General features: G+C 43.9%; 1 protein-coding gene across 1 annotated transcript; it reads right to left on the bottom strand.

Moving 5' to 3' along the window:
• Positions 1 to 1,161: 1,161 nt before the first annotated feature.
• Positions 1,162 to 13,891, bottom strand: mtmr7a (myotubularin related protein 7a). Its single transcript, XM_056282432.1, has 14 exons — positions 13,714 to 13,891; positions 13,268 to 13,390; positions 12,722 to 12,884; positions 12,418 to 12,575; positions 10,232 to 10,360; positions 7,626 to 7,760; positions 7,171 to 7,303; positions 5,245 to 5,354; positions 4,783 to 4,908; positions 4,118 to 4,167; positions 3,820 to 4,020; positions 3,277 to 3,411; positions 2,886 to 3,012; positions 1,162 to 2,768 (listed from the first exon to the last, which is right to left on the bottom strand). The coding sequence occupies exons 1-14, from the start codon at positions 13,735 to 13,737 to the stop codon at positions 2,421 to 2,423; spliced, it is 1,962 nt and encodes a 653-aa protein (XP_056138407.1). The 5' UTR covers positions 13,738 to 13,891; the 3' UTR covers positions 1,162 to 2,420.
• Positions 13,892 to 15,751: the final 1,860 nt, after the last annotated feature.

Genomic DNA, 15,751 nt, shown 5'->3' with positions numbered 1-15,751 from the left:
TAATATTGCGTCAGTACGCTTGTCATGTTTTAGCACACAAGTTGACATGTTAGATACAGTTGAACTGTCCTCCAGACGGAGAAAAGCCACAATACTAAATGTTAAATGGGCACAAGCCAATTATTAAACTTGAGAGACAGAACCCAGTAAATAATAAACTCCTAACGTAAAATCATGTCAGTGACAGGATTAAAGTGTTCCATAATATAACAACAACACAGTTCCCCCATAAAGAAACCCTCTTCTCTCCACAGGGGGGCCTGAGCACAGGATGAGCTATAGAGCAGTAGATAGGTAGGTAGATTCATGTTAAGCAGTTTATTTATTTTTTTGTTTGTTAATTCATTTATTGGGGAGATTCCCCACCCGCCGTTTTCCCCCCAATTGTATCCGGCCAATTGATTACCCCTCTCTTCCGAGCCGTCCCGGTTGCTACTCCACCCCCCTCCGCCGATCCGGGGAGGACTGCAGACTATCACGTTTCCTCCGATATTCCGATAGTCGCCGGCCGCCTCTTTTCACCTGACAGTCAGGAGTTTCACCAGGGGGACGTAGAGCGTGGGAGCATCACGCGAAGAGGCGCCCCGACCGACCGACCGACCGACCGACCGACCGACCGACCAGAGGAGGCGCTAGTGCAGCGACCAGGACACATACCCACATCCGGTTTTCCACCCGCAGACACGGCCAATTGTGTCCGCAGGGACGCCCAACTAAGCCTGATGCATTACGGGGATTCGAACCGACAACCCTCGTGTTGGTAGGCAACGGAATAGCCCGCCATGCTACCCGGACGCCCCCTTAAGCAGATGTTTTATGATACAAGGGCTTATCATCAGCTATGTCTGAAGAAGAGACGCTACCCTATGAACGCTCGGAATCTGGCTAGTCATCGGTATTGGTTATAGTTTAAACACTCTGCTATCATGCCACTCGGGCTTGTTCTGCATCAGTTATTGATATACAACGAACCATCACTTGGCAAACATTTACTTTGCTGACAAGGAGGGCTGTTGGAAATAGGAAAACAGGGTTTTGGCAATTCCTCTAAATAAGTGAAGATTAACATTAAGCAAATGCAATCTATTATTATCATTGTTAGAAGCTAAATGAGAATAAAAATCACAATTATATGATTTATTTAATAACTTCAAAGACAACCCTACATGGTTTGCAATATATCACATTCAGAACAAATTTGGCATCTCGACCATTTGAACAAATTATTTCAGTCACATATAACTGTTTCATTCAAAATATATATGTTTTCATGACAAAACATAAGGCCCTCTAGATGTAAATAAAGTAACATGCAGTACAGCCGGATTACAAACGGCAAGAGGATATGGACACCGTACAAAAATACCTAAACATGCTTTACTTAGTGACCTGAATACATGAAATACATTGAATGTGACCAATGGCCAGCTTCTTCATGCCTTTTAGTGTTGTTCTACAGTTACAGAGAGAAAGAGAGAGCGAGAATGCATGGTTGCTACAGATATTCAGAAAGACAAACAACTATCTGCTGCCCCAAGCAAAAGTATGTCTATGTCCTCACATGTTCTTGTCTCTTGTTTTCTGCTGTCTAGGCGTACAGGAGTCCTGCTATTTACAGGATGCACGATTATAACAGTTGTACAAGAGGACTACGGGTTCCCATTGCCATGAATTCGGTTTGACAAAGGTGTCCCATCAAAAGTGCTAGATATTTAGGCATAGAGAGATTTGAACATCTGAAATCATATGCACACGTGTGACATGTAAACACACATTTTAACCGTTGGTCTACATTCGTAACCTGACGTGATGTGTGGAGTCTAAAGTCCCTGCTATAAAACAGTGAGCCTCAGTTACAGTTCAGCATGCAATAACTCGGGAAATATAACTGAACTCTCTAGAAGGGGTAGCTATGGAGGCAAGTCAGGTTACTTGATTTCGTTGTTGACACAGTGTAATATTTAAACCTTCTGTTTAAATACGCCTTCTTTGCTGCTGGAAACTGCATCCTTTTCACGTGGAGCACTGTATATACTGTACCGGGACAAAATCAACTTTTGTGGTCACATGGAGCGAGTGGCGCAAGCCAAGTCAGGTCAATTGCTAAACCCAAACAGCCTGCCGCTGCGTGGCAGACCTAAAACAATTTTCCTTGCATGACCTTGGAAAAAAAAAGGCAAAATGAATGTCTGCAGAGTACAAAAGACTAATCAGTTTTAAGTAGTACCCGAAATAAAAAGCACATTCACACATGTATGCATACATGCACACATGCATGCACGCACACACATACACACTTTCAAATGGCTCATCGTTTTCCAGAAGTTTCAGTAGTTCACTCATTGTTCAATGGCCCTTTCGACAGCTGCAGATGCTATACACCTCCCCTCACCCTTTGGTCTCATCAGCGCTACCCTTACTCAGGCAGCAGAGTAGGCAGCTTCATCAGAGTCTGGGTCTCTGGAGCTATCCTCGCTGAGGGGCGAACGGCAGCTGAGGTCCGCAACACCGGACTCTTGGTCACTATTGATGGAGAGGTTGGGGTCAGAGGTTTTTCTCAGGTCCTCGGGTAGCACGAGCAAGCTGTTCTCTGGTGCCCTCTGCTGACAAGGGCTGCTGGTAATGAATCCCCCGGCATAGTCTTGAGGGGTGTTGGCCAAAGCCAGGCTGTTACCAGAGGGAGGGGTCCACCCAGCAGGGCTTCTATCGAAGGTGGCTGCTTTCACATCAGCCCTCCACCCCTGCTCCTTCTCCAACTTGGTTATTTTCTGTTGACAATGTGAATTTAATGAGACATGGCAGCAATCATCTTTTATACACCTTTCAGAGAAGATTTCACGGGTAACAACCCTCCGTGATGTCTGAATAGAACGGCCATGTCCTACCTCTTTGTGGGAGGCCAGCTGCTCTTCTAGCTGCTGGGTCTCCTCTTGGATGGCCATCAGGTAATCTCCAACAGACTGGCGAGGATGCATCCCTCTGTCAAAGCGGTTGTACAGTGCTCTCCAGAACCTACACACACGACACCATCTAAGACTCTAAAACGAACGTACCAACCACTTAAAATCTCATTATTCTTTAGCTTCACTTAGACAATCACCTACATTATTTTGTATTTAGTCTCACAATAATTCAAGGGAGGCAACTTGTATTGGCTCTATGAAAAAAATATATCTATTTAGTCTTTAAAAATAACGGGAAATGTTTTTTGACAACTAACTTCAAACAAAAAAAGTGTAACAACTGCGGTGAAATCCTCAGTTTGTGAAAACATACTTGAAACAGTAGGGGGCAGTAGAGGGACGGAGAACACCTTGAGTCTGGCTTTGGTCGGGCCTGTACAGGGGGTTGATGTAGTCGGTCCGCTTCTTCCACAGGTACGTCCACAGAGAATGGGTCTTCTCTTTCAGTCTGTCAAAACCGGTCAGCATACATTTCACATTCTGGCCGAGGGGTAAAGACTGGTTTTAGTTAGCCTCGCGAGCCAGAGCAACCTTGGAAGTAGGTCAGATTGATGCTTGTGATCAACGGGGGGTCAGTTTGCCAGATTGGTCTGGCTGGCGACACCGGGGCTCGGTGGCATCCTTGATTAAACCCACCTCATCGCACAGGGAAAAAGAAGATAAAACATTTAAGAATTGTTTCTTGTGTGATCTATAGTCGCCTTAGGCCATTAATGTAATATATTACAGGAATTCCGCTTCCTTTCACTTGAGTCTGTCTTCTCTCAGAGCCATAGCTTTAACTTGATGTCTGTGACCTGAAAAGAACAAAAAAAAACCCCCAAAAACGGATGGCGTCTCCACACTTAAATCTTACCCCAGCTCCATCCTCTCGCGCCGGCAGTTGCCAATGAAGTTGCCATACTGGCAGGAGTAGATGTGGTTGTGAATGGTGATGAGGAACCTCTCGTTGAACTCAAAAGCGCAGGGGAACTGCTCCGTCAGCTGCCACACACATTCTAGGAACTGATCGACGATGGGGGACACCTCCCTCGGGTCTCCATCCAGGTGGTTACATCTGCGGGGACAACCGTACCGTAGGCGCCAAAACGTAACGATAATCATCACAGGTGCCGCTCTTGAGTTAATGGGAAAATAATAACATGGTGTCAAACCTGTGTGAGAACTTGTGTCCGAACGAGACCCAGTCCCTCTCAATGAGAACCTGGATGCAGGAAGAGACATTCGCATTGTGAGGAACGGGCAAGACTGTCGTTTCGTACAGCGTGGTGTTGTTTTTGAGAATGAGGCTTCATAAACTGTTTATTCTTACAGAAAATATGAACCCCCTTAACCCCCCCCCCCATGTGGGGGGCAGCATGGATTTCTATTGCTTTTATTTTCCACAAAGTGCCTCTAGAAGAGCCCCATGACTGAAAAGGCCAGGGTGATTAACACAGCGTGGGCCTGCTGAAGACTCTTCTCAGAGGGATGCCACCAGGTATCATCCCAACATTATCTAAAAAGTGGGCCGGCAATGATGTGGCTCCATTCAAATATACAGAGAAAATCTAAACCTGCCTGAAAATGATGTCGGGTACTTTAAGTAGGTGCCATTCACACAGAAAATGACAATCTATTCATTCGAGGTTTAAGAGTCACCCATGCTGTTGCATGTGTGTGTGTGTGTGTGTGTGTGTGTGTGTGTGTGTGTGTGTGTGTGTGTGTGTGTGTGTGTGTGTGTGTGTGTGTGTGTGTGTGTGTGTGTGCAGAAATGCCTGCAAATCTTCCGAGACTGTCGCTTTAAACAGTAGAAAGACGTGTTCTGTGTGAACACTACCATGAAGCCTTTGAGCGTCCTGTAGTAAGGGTCCAGCAGCACACAGGCCACTGAACACACCTGGGCAGTACGATCCCAACCATCTGAGCAGTGAACCAGGACACTGACACCCTCCTCAGCAATAGCCTAGACACACACACACACACACACACACACACACACACACACACAAACACACAGTGCACGCTATGAGGGGATGTTCACACGAAAATCCAATGTACGCAAATATCAAATGGGGTAACACACTCCCATGCACACACACACTGCACGCTATGAGGGGATGTTCACACGAAAAGCCAGTGTATGCAAATATTACATGGGCTAACATACACGTGCACACACACACACACATATATACACACACACACACACACACAAAGATGTGACACAGAAAACATGAACTAATATAATATTGAGAGCAATGCAGGGGCAGACAGGGGGGATTAACCCCCCCAGACTAACCTTAGTGACAAAGATACCAGCATCTAAGACAGCTTTGATGTGTTTCAGCCAGCCTGAGCTCTCCAAGCCCTCTAGGAAGTCCGACATGGAGGGGGAACGCAGCTCACACACTGCAACCACAACACAGCTGTCTCAAAGGCAGGAAACACGCAGCACGCTGGATCAGAGAGCGTTATTAAATCTAAATTTTTTTCCCAAAATACTGTAGACTGTCAGGGGAAATGAATTTATATGGATTTTTGTACATGTTAAAATGTAGGTCACTGCAATTCCTTATTTGTCAAACAAGCTGAGCTCAAGTGTTGTGATTTTCCATTTCCCCCTGAGCTCATTGGATATTGGATATTGGAGAATTCCTGGATATTGAAGATATTGAAGATGAAGATGTAGATGAAGACTGAAAATGAAGATGAAGAAGAATTCATGGATATTGAAGATATCGAAGATGAAGATGTAGATGAAGATGAAGCTAATGAAGATGAAGAAGAATTCCTGGATATTGAAGATATTGAAGATGAAGATGTAGATGAAGATATTGAAGATGAAGAAGAATTCCTAGATATTGAAGATATTGAAGATGAAGCTGTAGATGAAGATTGAAGACGAAGATATTGAAGATGAAGAAGAATTCCTGGATATTGAAGATATTGAAGATGACTGGATATTGAAGAATTCCTGTCAAAGCCGTGACAAGTGACGATGACAAGGGCACGGCCATTAAACACAGATCCATCTCTGCACTACAAAGCTTAATGCATTTCTGTATCTGTTTTCTGTTGAAAAACAAGGTACAAAAACACATTTTCCATCTTAAGGGCTGAATATAAATATTTGCGAGTTAATCCGGTGGTGAACTGACAAAGTGTTCCTCCGCGGTTGTCATTTCATTTACGGAGGACAAGTTCTCGCATAAACACTCACATTTCACACACGCTGGAGATAACTTTGTGCACACAAACATCTGCTCCCTCCCAACAATAAGGTGTTGACAGAAGGTCGGTTAACAGATGTGACAGAGAGTGTATTTTTTTTTGCTTTGGTTTGTTTTGTTTTGTTTTTCTTTTCTGGGACGCTTTCTCACAGTTCGCTGACATGTGAGTGCCTATCTGAAGACGGAGAGGGTGAGCTGTGTGGCTGCCAAAGGGGGTGCGAGCAGGTGAACGAGTTCAGTCAACCTTGGGTTTTTTTTTATAATGCTAAGCACAGCCTACCTACTGGGAAAATATTACAACTTGGGGAGAAAAAAAAAGACTTGACAAATATTAAACTAATCCTTTGGGGGTAGGGAAGAGAGACAGAGAGAGAGAGAGAGAGAGAGAGAGAGAGAGAGAGAGAGAGAGAGAGAGAGAGAGAGAGAGAGACAGAAAGAATGAAAAAAAGAATGACAAAAAAGAAAGGAAAGAACGAAAGAAAGAGAATTATTGCATGTCAGGCACCGTGTCAAGCGCTCTTAAAGGGGCAGACCTCATTTGTGCTGCCAGGGGGCAAGAAGTTATCACAACTAAGTCCAGCTATAATTTTTCATACTCTCAATCACATCATTCTCACGCCCTCAATCGCTCTTAGGGGGATAAGGTCCTTGATCGTCCACTCCGGGAAACCAAAATAGCTCAGGAATGAAATCCAGATGGATTCAAAGTCTTCCTATGCACACCCCTGCCAATTACCCAGAAACTCTCCTATGGGCCCATCTGAGGCCTGATTGCAGAGGATGTCTATATGAGTAAAAATACGAACGCCACAGGGGCAGCACGAGTTCCCGCCATGTTTGAGTGGTGTTAAGAATAACAGATGTAAACAGAAATGAGGCTTTTTTTTTGCAAACTCTGAAACTATGTGATAAAATCATGTAACACTGGTATCTTTATAATGCCATCTTAGTCCAGCAGGACTATGGGAGATGATCTTCGTGTGACTCCATGTTACCTTCTATCATTTTTTGTTGGCTGTTCCTCATGACATGGATGTTCTCGATGGCGATGAACTGAAACTTGATGTTGGAGTAGTTGTCCTCGTTTTCATAGCCTTTCCCTGCAGCCCGGTTTGCCATCGCATTCAGCTAGAACATTACATTTGCTAGAAATTACATTTGATATTTTTTGCAGAAAAACACAATTAAGCAAGCTTGAAAGTTACCGATATGTAAATACCACACGCAAATGCCAAAATTCATCACAGGGCATGTTACAACCACATGTTCCTTACGTAATATAGATCATGTATTAAGCAAGCATGGAGGCAGGATGTTTTTTCAAGGCTTTTGTTGTGAGCACACCAAGCTGGCAAAACACTGGACAGAAAATGAGGCCCACCTGTGCACACACCACAGCACTGTAAGACTGGAGCTTTCGAAGGCCGTTCCCGGCCCCGAAAGAGCTCACCTTGGGTCTGGTGTCCACCACATACATGAAGTCGCTGCAGGGGTTGGACTTCATTATGGCCTCCAGCATCTGTTCGTCCTCCAGGCAGCGCGCGCTGAAGCCCGACAGAGGCTGGCTGCTACGGCAGATGGCAGCCTGGGGAGGAGGGGATGAGAGATGCAGGCTTTAGCCCCGGACCCTGCACGTACACTGCAGCACACAATGCAAGCGTACAAAGTCACATTTAATTCAGTCAAAGTGTGCACTGCAGACAACAGTGCTGCTAAATTCTCAACAATTGAAGAGGATGTGGAAGGAAAGTAGTGAGGTGGCCGGCCAGCACACTTCTAGAAGCGAGAGTACAACATAACCTCGCCTTTTTTCTTCTTCTAGATTTGAAGCCGAATTGATGGAGTGTGTATTCTTCATAACTGCATTATGTGACTTGCCAAGGAAAGAGCAAAGCCCTCTTCTGTGATTCCTCTGTATGGCTCAAGCGGTGGAGTAGAGACCGTTTGCCCAAACTGAGCTTCGCACACTGGATCCCCAGCCCTGGAAGGCTGACCTTCAACATATATAGTAAAGCACTCCCAAATGTCCAATCAAGGACGAAAAGAATGACAAATGAATGATCTGGGTTATTCCTAGTTTATCTTAAGGCCTTTCAGAAACACAAATTATGACCGCTCTTTTAAAAGGGGGTTTGTTATAAGTTATTTGAGAGCATGACAGAGCGGCTCTATGTCCCTCTCTATTTTCCTGCTTAAGCAATTTAAAGTCCTATACTGCAGCTATTTTACAAATGTCAGAGCACTGGAAAGAACATTTATGTGTCAGAAGGGAACCCTTGATATTGGGACCTGGGCAAACAAATAAAATCTGTAAACTTGGGTGTCAGTTCATCTGAACTGGAATGGATCCATCAGCCCGGTGTGACCTTCACTAACAACTTACTAGTTGTATTATTACATTTAAAGAGTAAGAGAGCATTCGTTTTTAGCCTGTTTCCACCGACTCACAACGTGGAAAAGGTGAACAAAGGGAGTGGGGGTAGAGAGGACAGTGGTGGTGGTGTGGGTTAGACTGAAGGTGCTGCTGTTGTAATTGAACACCTCCCTCCAGCTTCTCACCCAGAGTGTTGAGTTGGCTAACACCAGCATGTCGCCATTCTACTCGCTTCTTTTTTTCGGGAGAGATTCCCCCCCCTTTTCCCCCCTCGTTGCATTCGGCCAATTACCCCACTCTTCCAAGCTGTCCCGGTCGCTGCTCCACCCCCTCTGCCGAGCCGGGGACGGCTGCAGACTACCACATGCCTCCTCTTATACATGTGGAGTCACCAGCCGCTTCTTTTCACCTGACAGTGAGGAGTTTTGCCAGGGTGGGAGGATCACACTATTCCCCCCAGTCCCCCTCCTCCCCCCCGAACCGGCGCCCCGACTGACCAGAGGAGGCGCTAGTGCAGCGACCAGGACACACACCCAAATCCGGCTTCCCACCCACAGACACGGCCAATTGTGTCTGTAGGGACGCCCAACCAAGCCGGAGGTAACACAGGGATTCGAACCGGCGATTCCCGTGTTGGTAGGCAACGGAATAGACCGCCATGCCACCTTGCTGCCCCACACTTCATATTTTACTGATTTAACATACTGAACTCCATGTGTGCCAGTGAGTCTCTGTGTCATTCATGCTCCTATAAGTAGGCAAGTCGAAGTGGGTTTATTGTAAAGCGTGTTTTCCCCCAGAGTTGTGGACTCGAGTCACTGTGACTTCAACTCGAGTCAGACTCGGGTCATTAATTTGATGACTTCAAAGACTTGAAAAAGAGTAAAATAAGACTTAGACCTGACTCGGATTTGAACAGCTTTCATTCTTGACTTACTTGAGACTTGTGAGAGTTGTAACCATGTGGCCAAAAATCATAACTCATACATCTACGGGATTTTCATGTAGTATATTTGAAATTGTAATAAAAAAAATATTTGACAAAATAAAAAAAAAAACTCTTGAATATTTTCACTTTTACAAGGGAAAACAATTGTTGGTTTAGGAAATTAAAATGAATTCAAATTTGACCAAAAACAAATAAGGACTTGTTTAGAAAAATTCAATTTAAGGACTTTAGACTTGAGTTGACCTGATTCGCATAACTTGTGACTTGACTTCAGACTTAAACAGCTTTACTTGGGACTTTACTTGGTCTTCAGTGTCAAGACTTGAGACTTACTTGTTACTTGAGAACCAATTACATGGTCTTGTCCAGAAATAAGAAAAGAAAATAATAACAATAATTAAAAAAAACAACAAAAAAAACAGGCTAGATTCCCTCTCTCAACGTGTTTTTGTGATGTGACTCATTTTTTGTTAAATTCATCATCAGTTCTGCCTCCCTGGGCCCATACCAACATGTTTTCAGCTCAAAAAAAAAAATCTGAATAAAGGTTTACTACACTTTCATGGTTCGGTCTCTATGTAAGGTGAGTGTTAATGTTGATTCACAAAATGACTTACATATGACTTAGTTGCAAGTCCTGGTTTGTCAATATGCTAGTGGGTACATTTGATGAAAGAAATGCATGGGAAAGGGATATGAATAACTTACGTGATGCTCTAACTGATCAACTTACTTGCTTGTCCTTGCAGTAGTACGACAGGGTGGGAAATCTGCCTCTGCTTCGAAATTTGGAGCTCCCAACAATGACCGGGCGTGTGGCCGATTTAGGTACGTAGAGGTCTGCAGGGTAAGTGTCACTCACCTGGGAAAACAAACAGAGATAAAAAAAAAGTGGTATAGTTTTCCAAATTAGAATGAAATAATTGGTGCTTGAAATGTCTGACTTCCATTTTTGTCTTAATATTTCATAGCCTAGTTGCGTGACTGTCAGAAATGATAAGCCTGTCGCCTGCTCAAAGCACTTCATGCATCATGTCATCTTGAGCCAAGAAGGGCTCCTGGGCCACCTACGGAGAAAAACTGTTGACCCATGTTAATAAAGTTTAATACATCACATGCTGCAGCCTATGTGTGTGCATTCATAAAATACAAAATAATGAATGAAAACGTCTGCAGTCAGTAAACAGCACATGCTAACATGAAGTGCATGTAGTATATGCAGTCTGACGTATAGACGTATACAGTCAGAGTAATTTTTGCATGTTAGAACTTTTGCTGCATGCACACGTTGACCTGGTTAGCTAGCAAGTGGGGTCAAATTAAGCAAGTGGCTCAAGTCAGTTCAAATCAAGTCAATTTTATTTGTAAAGCCCAATGTCACAAATTACAAGTTTGCCTCAGGGGGCTTTACAGCAACACAACATCCTGCCCTTAGACCCTCACGTAGGATAAGGAACAACTCCCTAAAAAAAAAAAAAAAACCTTTAACAGGGAGAAAAAATAGGACGAAACCTCAGGGAGAGCAACAGAGGACAGATCTCTCTCCCAAGACGGACAACGTACAATGAATGTTGTGTTTGCACAATTTTCAGCTACAAGTCAAGCTAGTGTCACAAAAATGGATATTTGATTTCTTTTCAAAACCTCCCTCTGAGCCAACTAAGTGCCTATTTTTCTATTTGTGCCTATTTTAGTTTGGCCTCATGTTCTGTTTCAAGCTATTTGTTTTTAGATATATGACTATATGGAGTAGCCAGCCTTCATACAGAAGTGGTCTCTTGTTCAAGTAGGCTATATTTACCTTCAATAGCCTATGATCTGCCTTACGAGTTTTGATTTTTGCACTGTTTACTAAAGGATTTTATTAAGGTTTCACAATTGATATGAGCATGCGTGACTATGCCTCTTTGATATGAACCATTTTTATTGTCATGATAATAAAGATGCTTTGCAAACATCTACATCTTACTTTCCATCACAGAGAGTTGATACAACATCTGTGTCCAGATGAACTGATTCAACTTTCTGTGATTTCCTTACCTGAGCATATTGAGCATACATAAAGACATCTTACTTTCTAGTTGTCTTAATAGCTGTATACTTCTCAAATTATTTGACGTTAAAGCCTTGTGTCAGGCTCATTAATAGATCAGTCTAATCAGCACTGCTGTGTTGGACAGAGCTGTCCAGGGTAGGGCTGCTGGGGCATCACGAAAGAAGTGAGAAGGGGCAAGGGGTGATGTAGTCCATGCCCCCCTCCCCCAATTGCAGCATCCCCTCTGAGAAAATAGTTCCAATGTCACTGTATAGTATAACTGCTGGCTAAATTAGATATTAGAATAGCAAAATTACAACTAAACGGTTGTTGTTTTGTATTCCATCTGTAAGATCAAATACTGGATAGTGGGGAGAAGTACATATCTGACCTTATATCAATGTTAAGCTTTCTGACAGTGTAGCTGTAATGTACATCTAAATGTGGATATCAGGTTGGTGATAGATGGCAGGTGAATATACGCAAGATGTTAAGGTACGAATATGAAAAAGGCTTGCATAGCTGTGCTGAGTCTCCTGAGGGTGGGTTTAGAGAGGTAGGCCAACGATTTCAGAAATGCACTCCTAAGACTTCCTGAGGTCCTAACTCAACAAAATTAAAGAAAAGACAATTGCCTAATTGCTAATCTCAGTGACATGACTCCACTCATGCGGTCAAGCATTTAACAGTCAAATTAGGTATTAGGTAGTTTAGTGAGTGATGCAGCCAGTAATATGGGAATAGGACATGGACTAACACATTAGCCAGTTAACAGAAGTGGTGCTCCTTGTGAGTGTTTTCGGTCTGGGGCCTGGCACAATAAAATTGTTTCAGATGTTTAGGTAAATACTGGCACATCATGTTGTAGATGAAGGCCTACTAACCTTGTAGTCTTTATTAACGGATGACAGCTTCCACAGAGAGTTCGGTATTCCCTGCCGGTTGTAATCAGCCTTGAGGTCCAAGAAGTCCCACTCCTGCTGTTTCTTTTCCTTGTTTGTGTTGGGGTTATAAGAGAAGCAATACAGCTCCTCGTAGTGCTCTGTAAGACATAAAGCTGTCTCACGTCAAGAGTTTGACCAACAGAAGTGTTCTGATTTGGGAGATGGTACGGTCCAGAGGGCAGACAAACCAAATTTACCCAAGAAACCCATCTTTCACTATCATCTTAACACAATGAGAAGTCACCTGGCTGAGAGAGTCGCTGCAGGGACACTTGCACATCATGACAATCCCTCTCCAAAGGAAGGAGAAAATGAAGACTCTGGAAGTTTTTGCAGTGAATGAGCAGTGGACATCCAGTGGTTGTGGTGGCTTGTTTTTCCACGCTGCACACCAAACTGTGAAGCACCTGATAAGATAAAAAGAATACTGTGATACTCGTTTATTCTTACAGTGTTGTGATTACATAATTTATCATGCTTATGGCATTCTCAGACCAAGGGTCTTACGTTGCAACAATAAAGTATACTACCTACATGTAGAGTTTGAACGATAAATATATATTTTAAAGCAAAATACATGGTCTACTGCCTGTCATAGCTCTTGCACTTTGCTGCAATGAATGTGAGTACTGTTACTGTATCACCACTGTGGTAACATGAGTTGCAGATACATCCCTCTATACCAATGCAACTGAAACAGACCTGTGTGCATTAATCTGATTGCATGGCCAATTAAGTGATCATAAAAATATTTTTCATCATCTCTCCCTGATTACGAGCCGCTGCCTACCCATGTTTCACTGCGCATCTCCGTCTCGTTCTCTACAAAGATGGTGTGGGTGGCTGTCAGGTACAGCGTGCCCAGACTGGACCTCCTGGTCGAAATCCTGTCAATGAGTCTGACATGTTCCACCTAGGGGAGGAAGCGGGACAGCCTTGAAAGCGATAATGACACGTGTGCCCTTTGCAAAAAAAACTTATCATGAAATCTCAGAGCATAATGATGACGGACAAGAGGAAGGAACTGGCTGCCTACGTGGCTTCCAGCCACACGCCCATAATGGAGCGAATGTTGTCCTAATGGTCTGAATTAAAAAGAAAGAAAGAAAGAAAGGAAGAAAGAAAGAAAGAAAAAGAGGAGGGAGGGGGGGGCGGTGATTTCAAGCTGTATCAACATCGTCGGCTGGGTAAAATGTAAGATGTAATTCACTGCTGTCAGAAGCCCGTGGTTATTACCTTGGGTAGTCTGATGTGCTCCATAACCAGCTGACAGATGAACGAATGACCCAGCGACTTCGTAATCTATCGTATAAACAAACGTGGCAAACTTAACCCAACCTAGTGTTGATTCTCGTACGAAAACAGGCCTTATGGACTGACATTACGATTATTCTTTGGTGAACCTGGGGTGATTCCTGCCATAATATCCCTTTGGACTGCCGTCATCGAAACGGCGCTTCATGGTCCTAGAGCCTGCCCGATTACAGAGCCTACAGCGTCTGTTAAAAAATGTTCAACAAAATAGCATCGACACGGTCTAAAGCTCTATAAGAATAGCTTAGGACTAAAAAAAAATCTTACAAATACTACTCCCCCCCCCCCGCATTTAGTTCATTCGCCTTGCTTTTCAATTGCTACCCACAAATCGGAGCAGCGACACGTGGTGGGGGCGGCCCAGTTTGACGTTACTGTGAGGACTGGGACTGCTTTGAGTAAATCTACAATTTTTGGTGGATTTTTGGAAATTTAGTTAAAACGGTAATGCCATCGTTAAAAAAAGAGGACGATAGGATAGACAATAAGTGACTGGTTATCATCTTTGACAGTGTTTATCAAATTCAAAGTGGGTCTGCCATTATGGAGACGAAGAGCTGATTTGCTGCACAAAAAAAGCATTTAATTCACTTCAACGTATTTATTGTCATTATAAACAATGTGCAGGCACATGTTAAAAACGAAATAAGGGCTGCGGCTTTGCCAAACTGTGCGAGACAGACATAGACAAACAGTATAAGATAACAAGATATATACAGATGCAGACTAAAAGTTAAAGATAAGTTTAAAAAAAGGAGCACGAGTATAAACATATTTACGGACATTCAGTGGGTAGCCAGGTTCAGGTAGGTAACAGCTTGGGGAAAGAAGCTGTTTTTGAGCCTGGTAGTGCGGGCTCTGAGGCTCCCGTAACACCTCCCAGAATGCAGGGGGAGAACAGTCCATGGTTGGTGTGGGTGGGATCCCTGCTGATGCTGAGACCCCTTCGATGGTAGCGTTTGTGATAAATGTCTTTTATGGCTGGGAGCTGGGTACCGGTGATATGCTGGGCCGCCTTGACGACCCACTGCAGAGCTTCCTGATCTACTAATGTGCAGTTGGTGTACCACACTGAGATGCAGCTGGTCAGGATGCTCTCTATGGTGCAGTGGTAGAAGTTGGTGAGAATTTTGGGGGATAGACGGGCATTCTTCAGCCTCCTCAGGAAATGCAGGCATTGTTGGGCCTTTTTCACAAGGGCCTGGGTGTTTGATATCCAGGAAAGATCCTCGTTGATGTGGACTCTGAGGAATTGAAAGCTGGAGGCACCCTCCATTTCCACCCCATTGATGTGTATGGGGTAGTGACTGCAGTTTCTAGGCCCCCTGAAGTCCACAATCAACATGTTTATTGTTCAAGATAAGTGACATGCTTAGTGAAGAAAGAAAAGCACTTTTAAGAAAGTCTGACATTAAGTTAAAAGGGGGAGATGTACTGATAGGATATGTGTGGGAACATATATATATATAGTGCGGGGTTGATGTAGGGACGCTATTAGAGGACGGGCCGGATATATTGTATTGACATCGTGGTGAATTAAGTTACAGAAAATAGCATGCCTGTCGTCGGTCTGTATATGCGTACATAGTGCCCAGGCACAGCATATTATAGTCACCTCTACTCCTTGCATCTTCACCATTCCACCGTGCTCCCTCTTCTTCACGCATATACGTATATTCAGTCTTGCTCATACTGACTTTCATTCCTTTTCTCTCCAGTACATACCTCCACCTCTCCAGGCTCTCCTCAACCTGCTCCCTACTCTCACTACAGATCACAATGTCATCCGCCAACATCATAGTCCACGGAGACTCCTGCCTTATCTCGTCCGTCAACTTGTCCATCACCATTGCAAACAAGAAAGGATTACATCCCACCACCACCTTCCTACCCCACACCTCACCACTGTCACACTGCCCACATACATATCCTGCACTACTCTTACATACTTCTCTGCCAC

Source organism: Lampris incognitus, chromosome 1, assembly GCF_029633865.1.
Source record: "Lampris incognitus isolate fLamInc1 chromosome 1, fLamInc1.hap2, whole genome shotgun sequence".
NCBI lineage: Eukaryota > Metazoa > Chordata > Actinopteri > Lampriformes > Lampridae > Lampris > Lampris incognitus.
Note: the sequence above shows the minus strand (reverse complement) of the source record. Positions and strands in the feature narration are given on the sequence as shown.

What these genes read in the sequence shown, in the direction of transcription:
- mtmr7a (XM_056282432.1), bottom strand. Translation starts at nt 13,737, where the DNA reads ATGGAGCACATCAGACTACCCAAG. An exon ending in GCAGCGACTCTCTCAGCCAG is followed by an intron (nt 12,576 to 12,721) that starts GTGACTTCTCAT and finishes TATGTCTTACAG; the next exon opens with AGCACTACGAGGAGCTGTAT. An exon ending in TGGTGGACACCAGACCCAAG is followed by an intron (nt 7,304 to 7,625) that starts GTGAGCTCTTTC and finishes GTAATGTTCTAG; the next exon opens with CTGAATGCGATGGCAAACCG.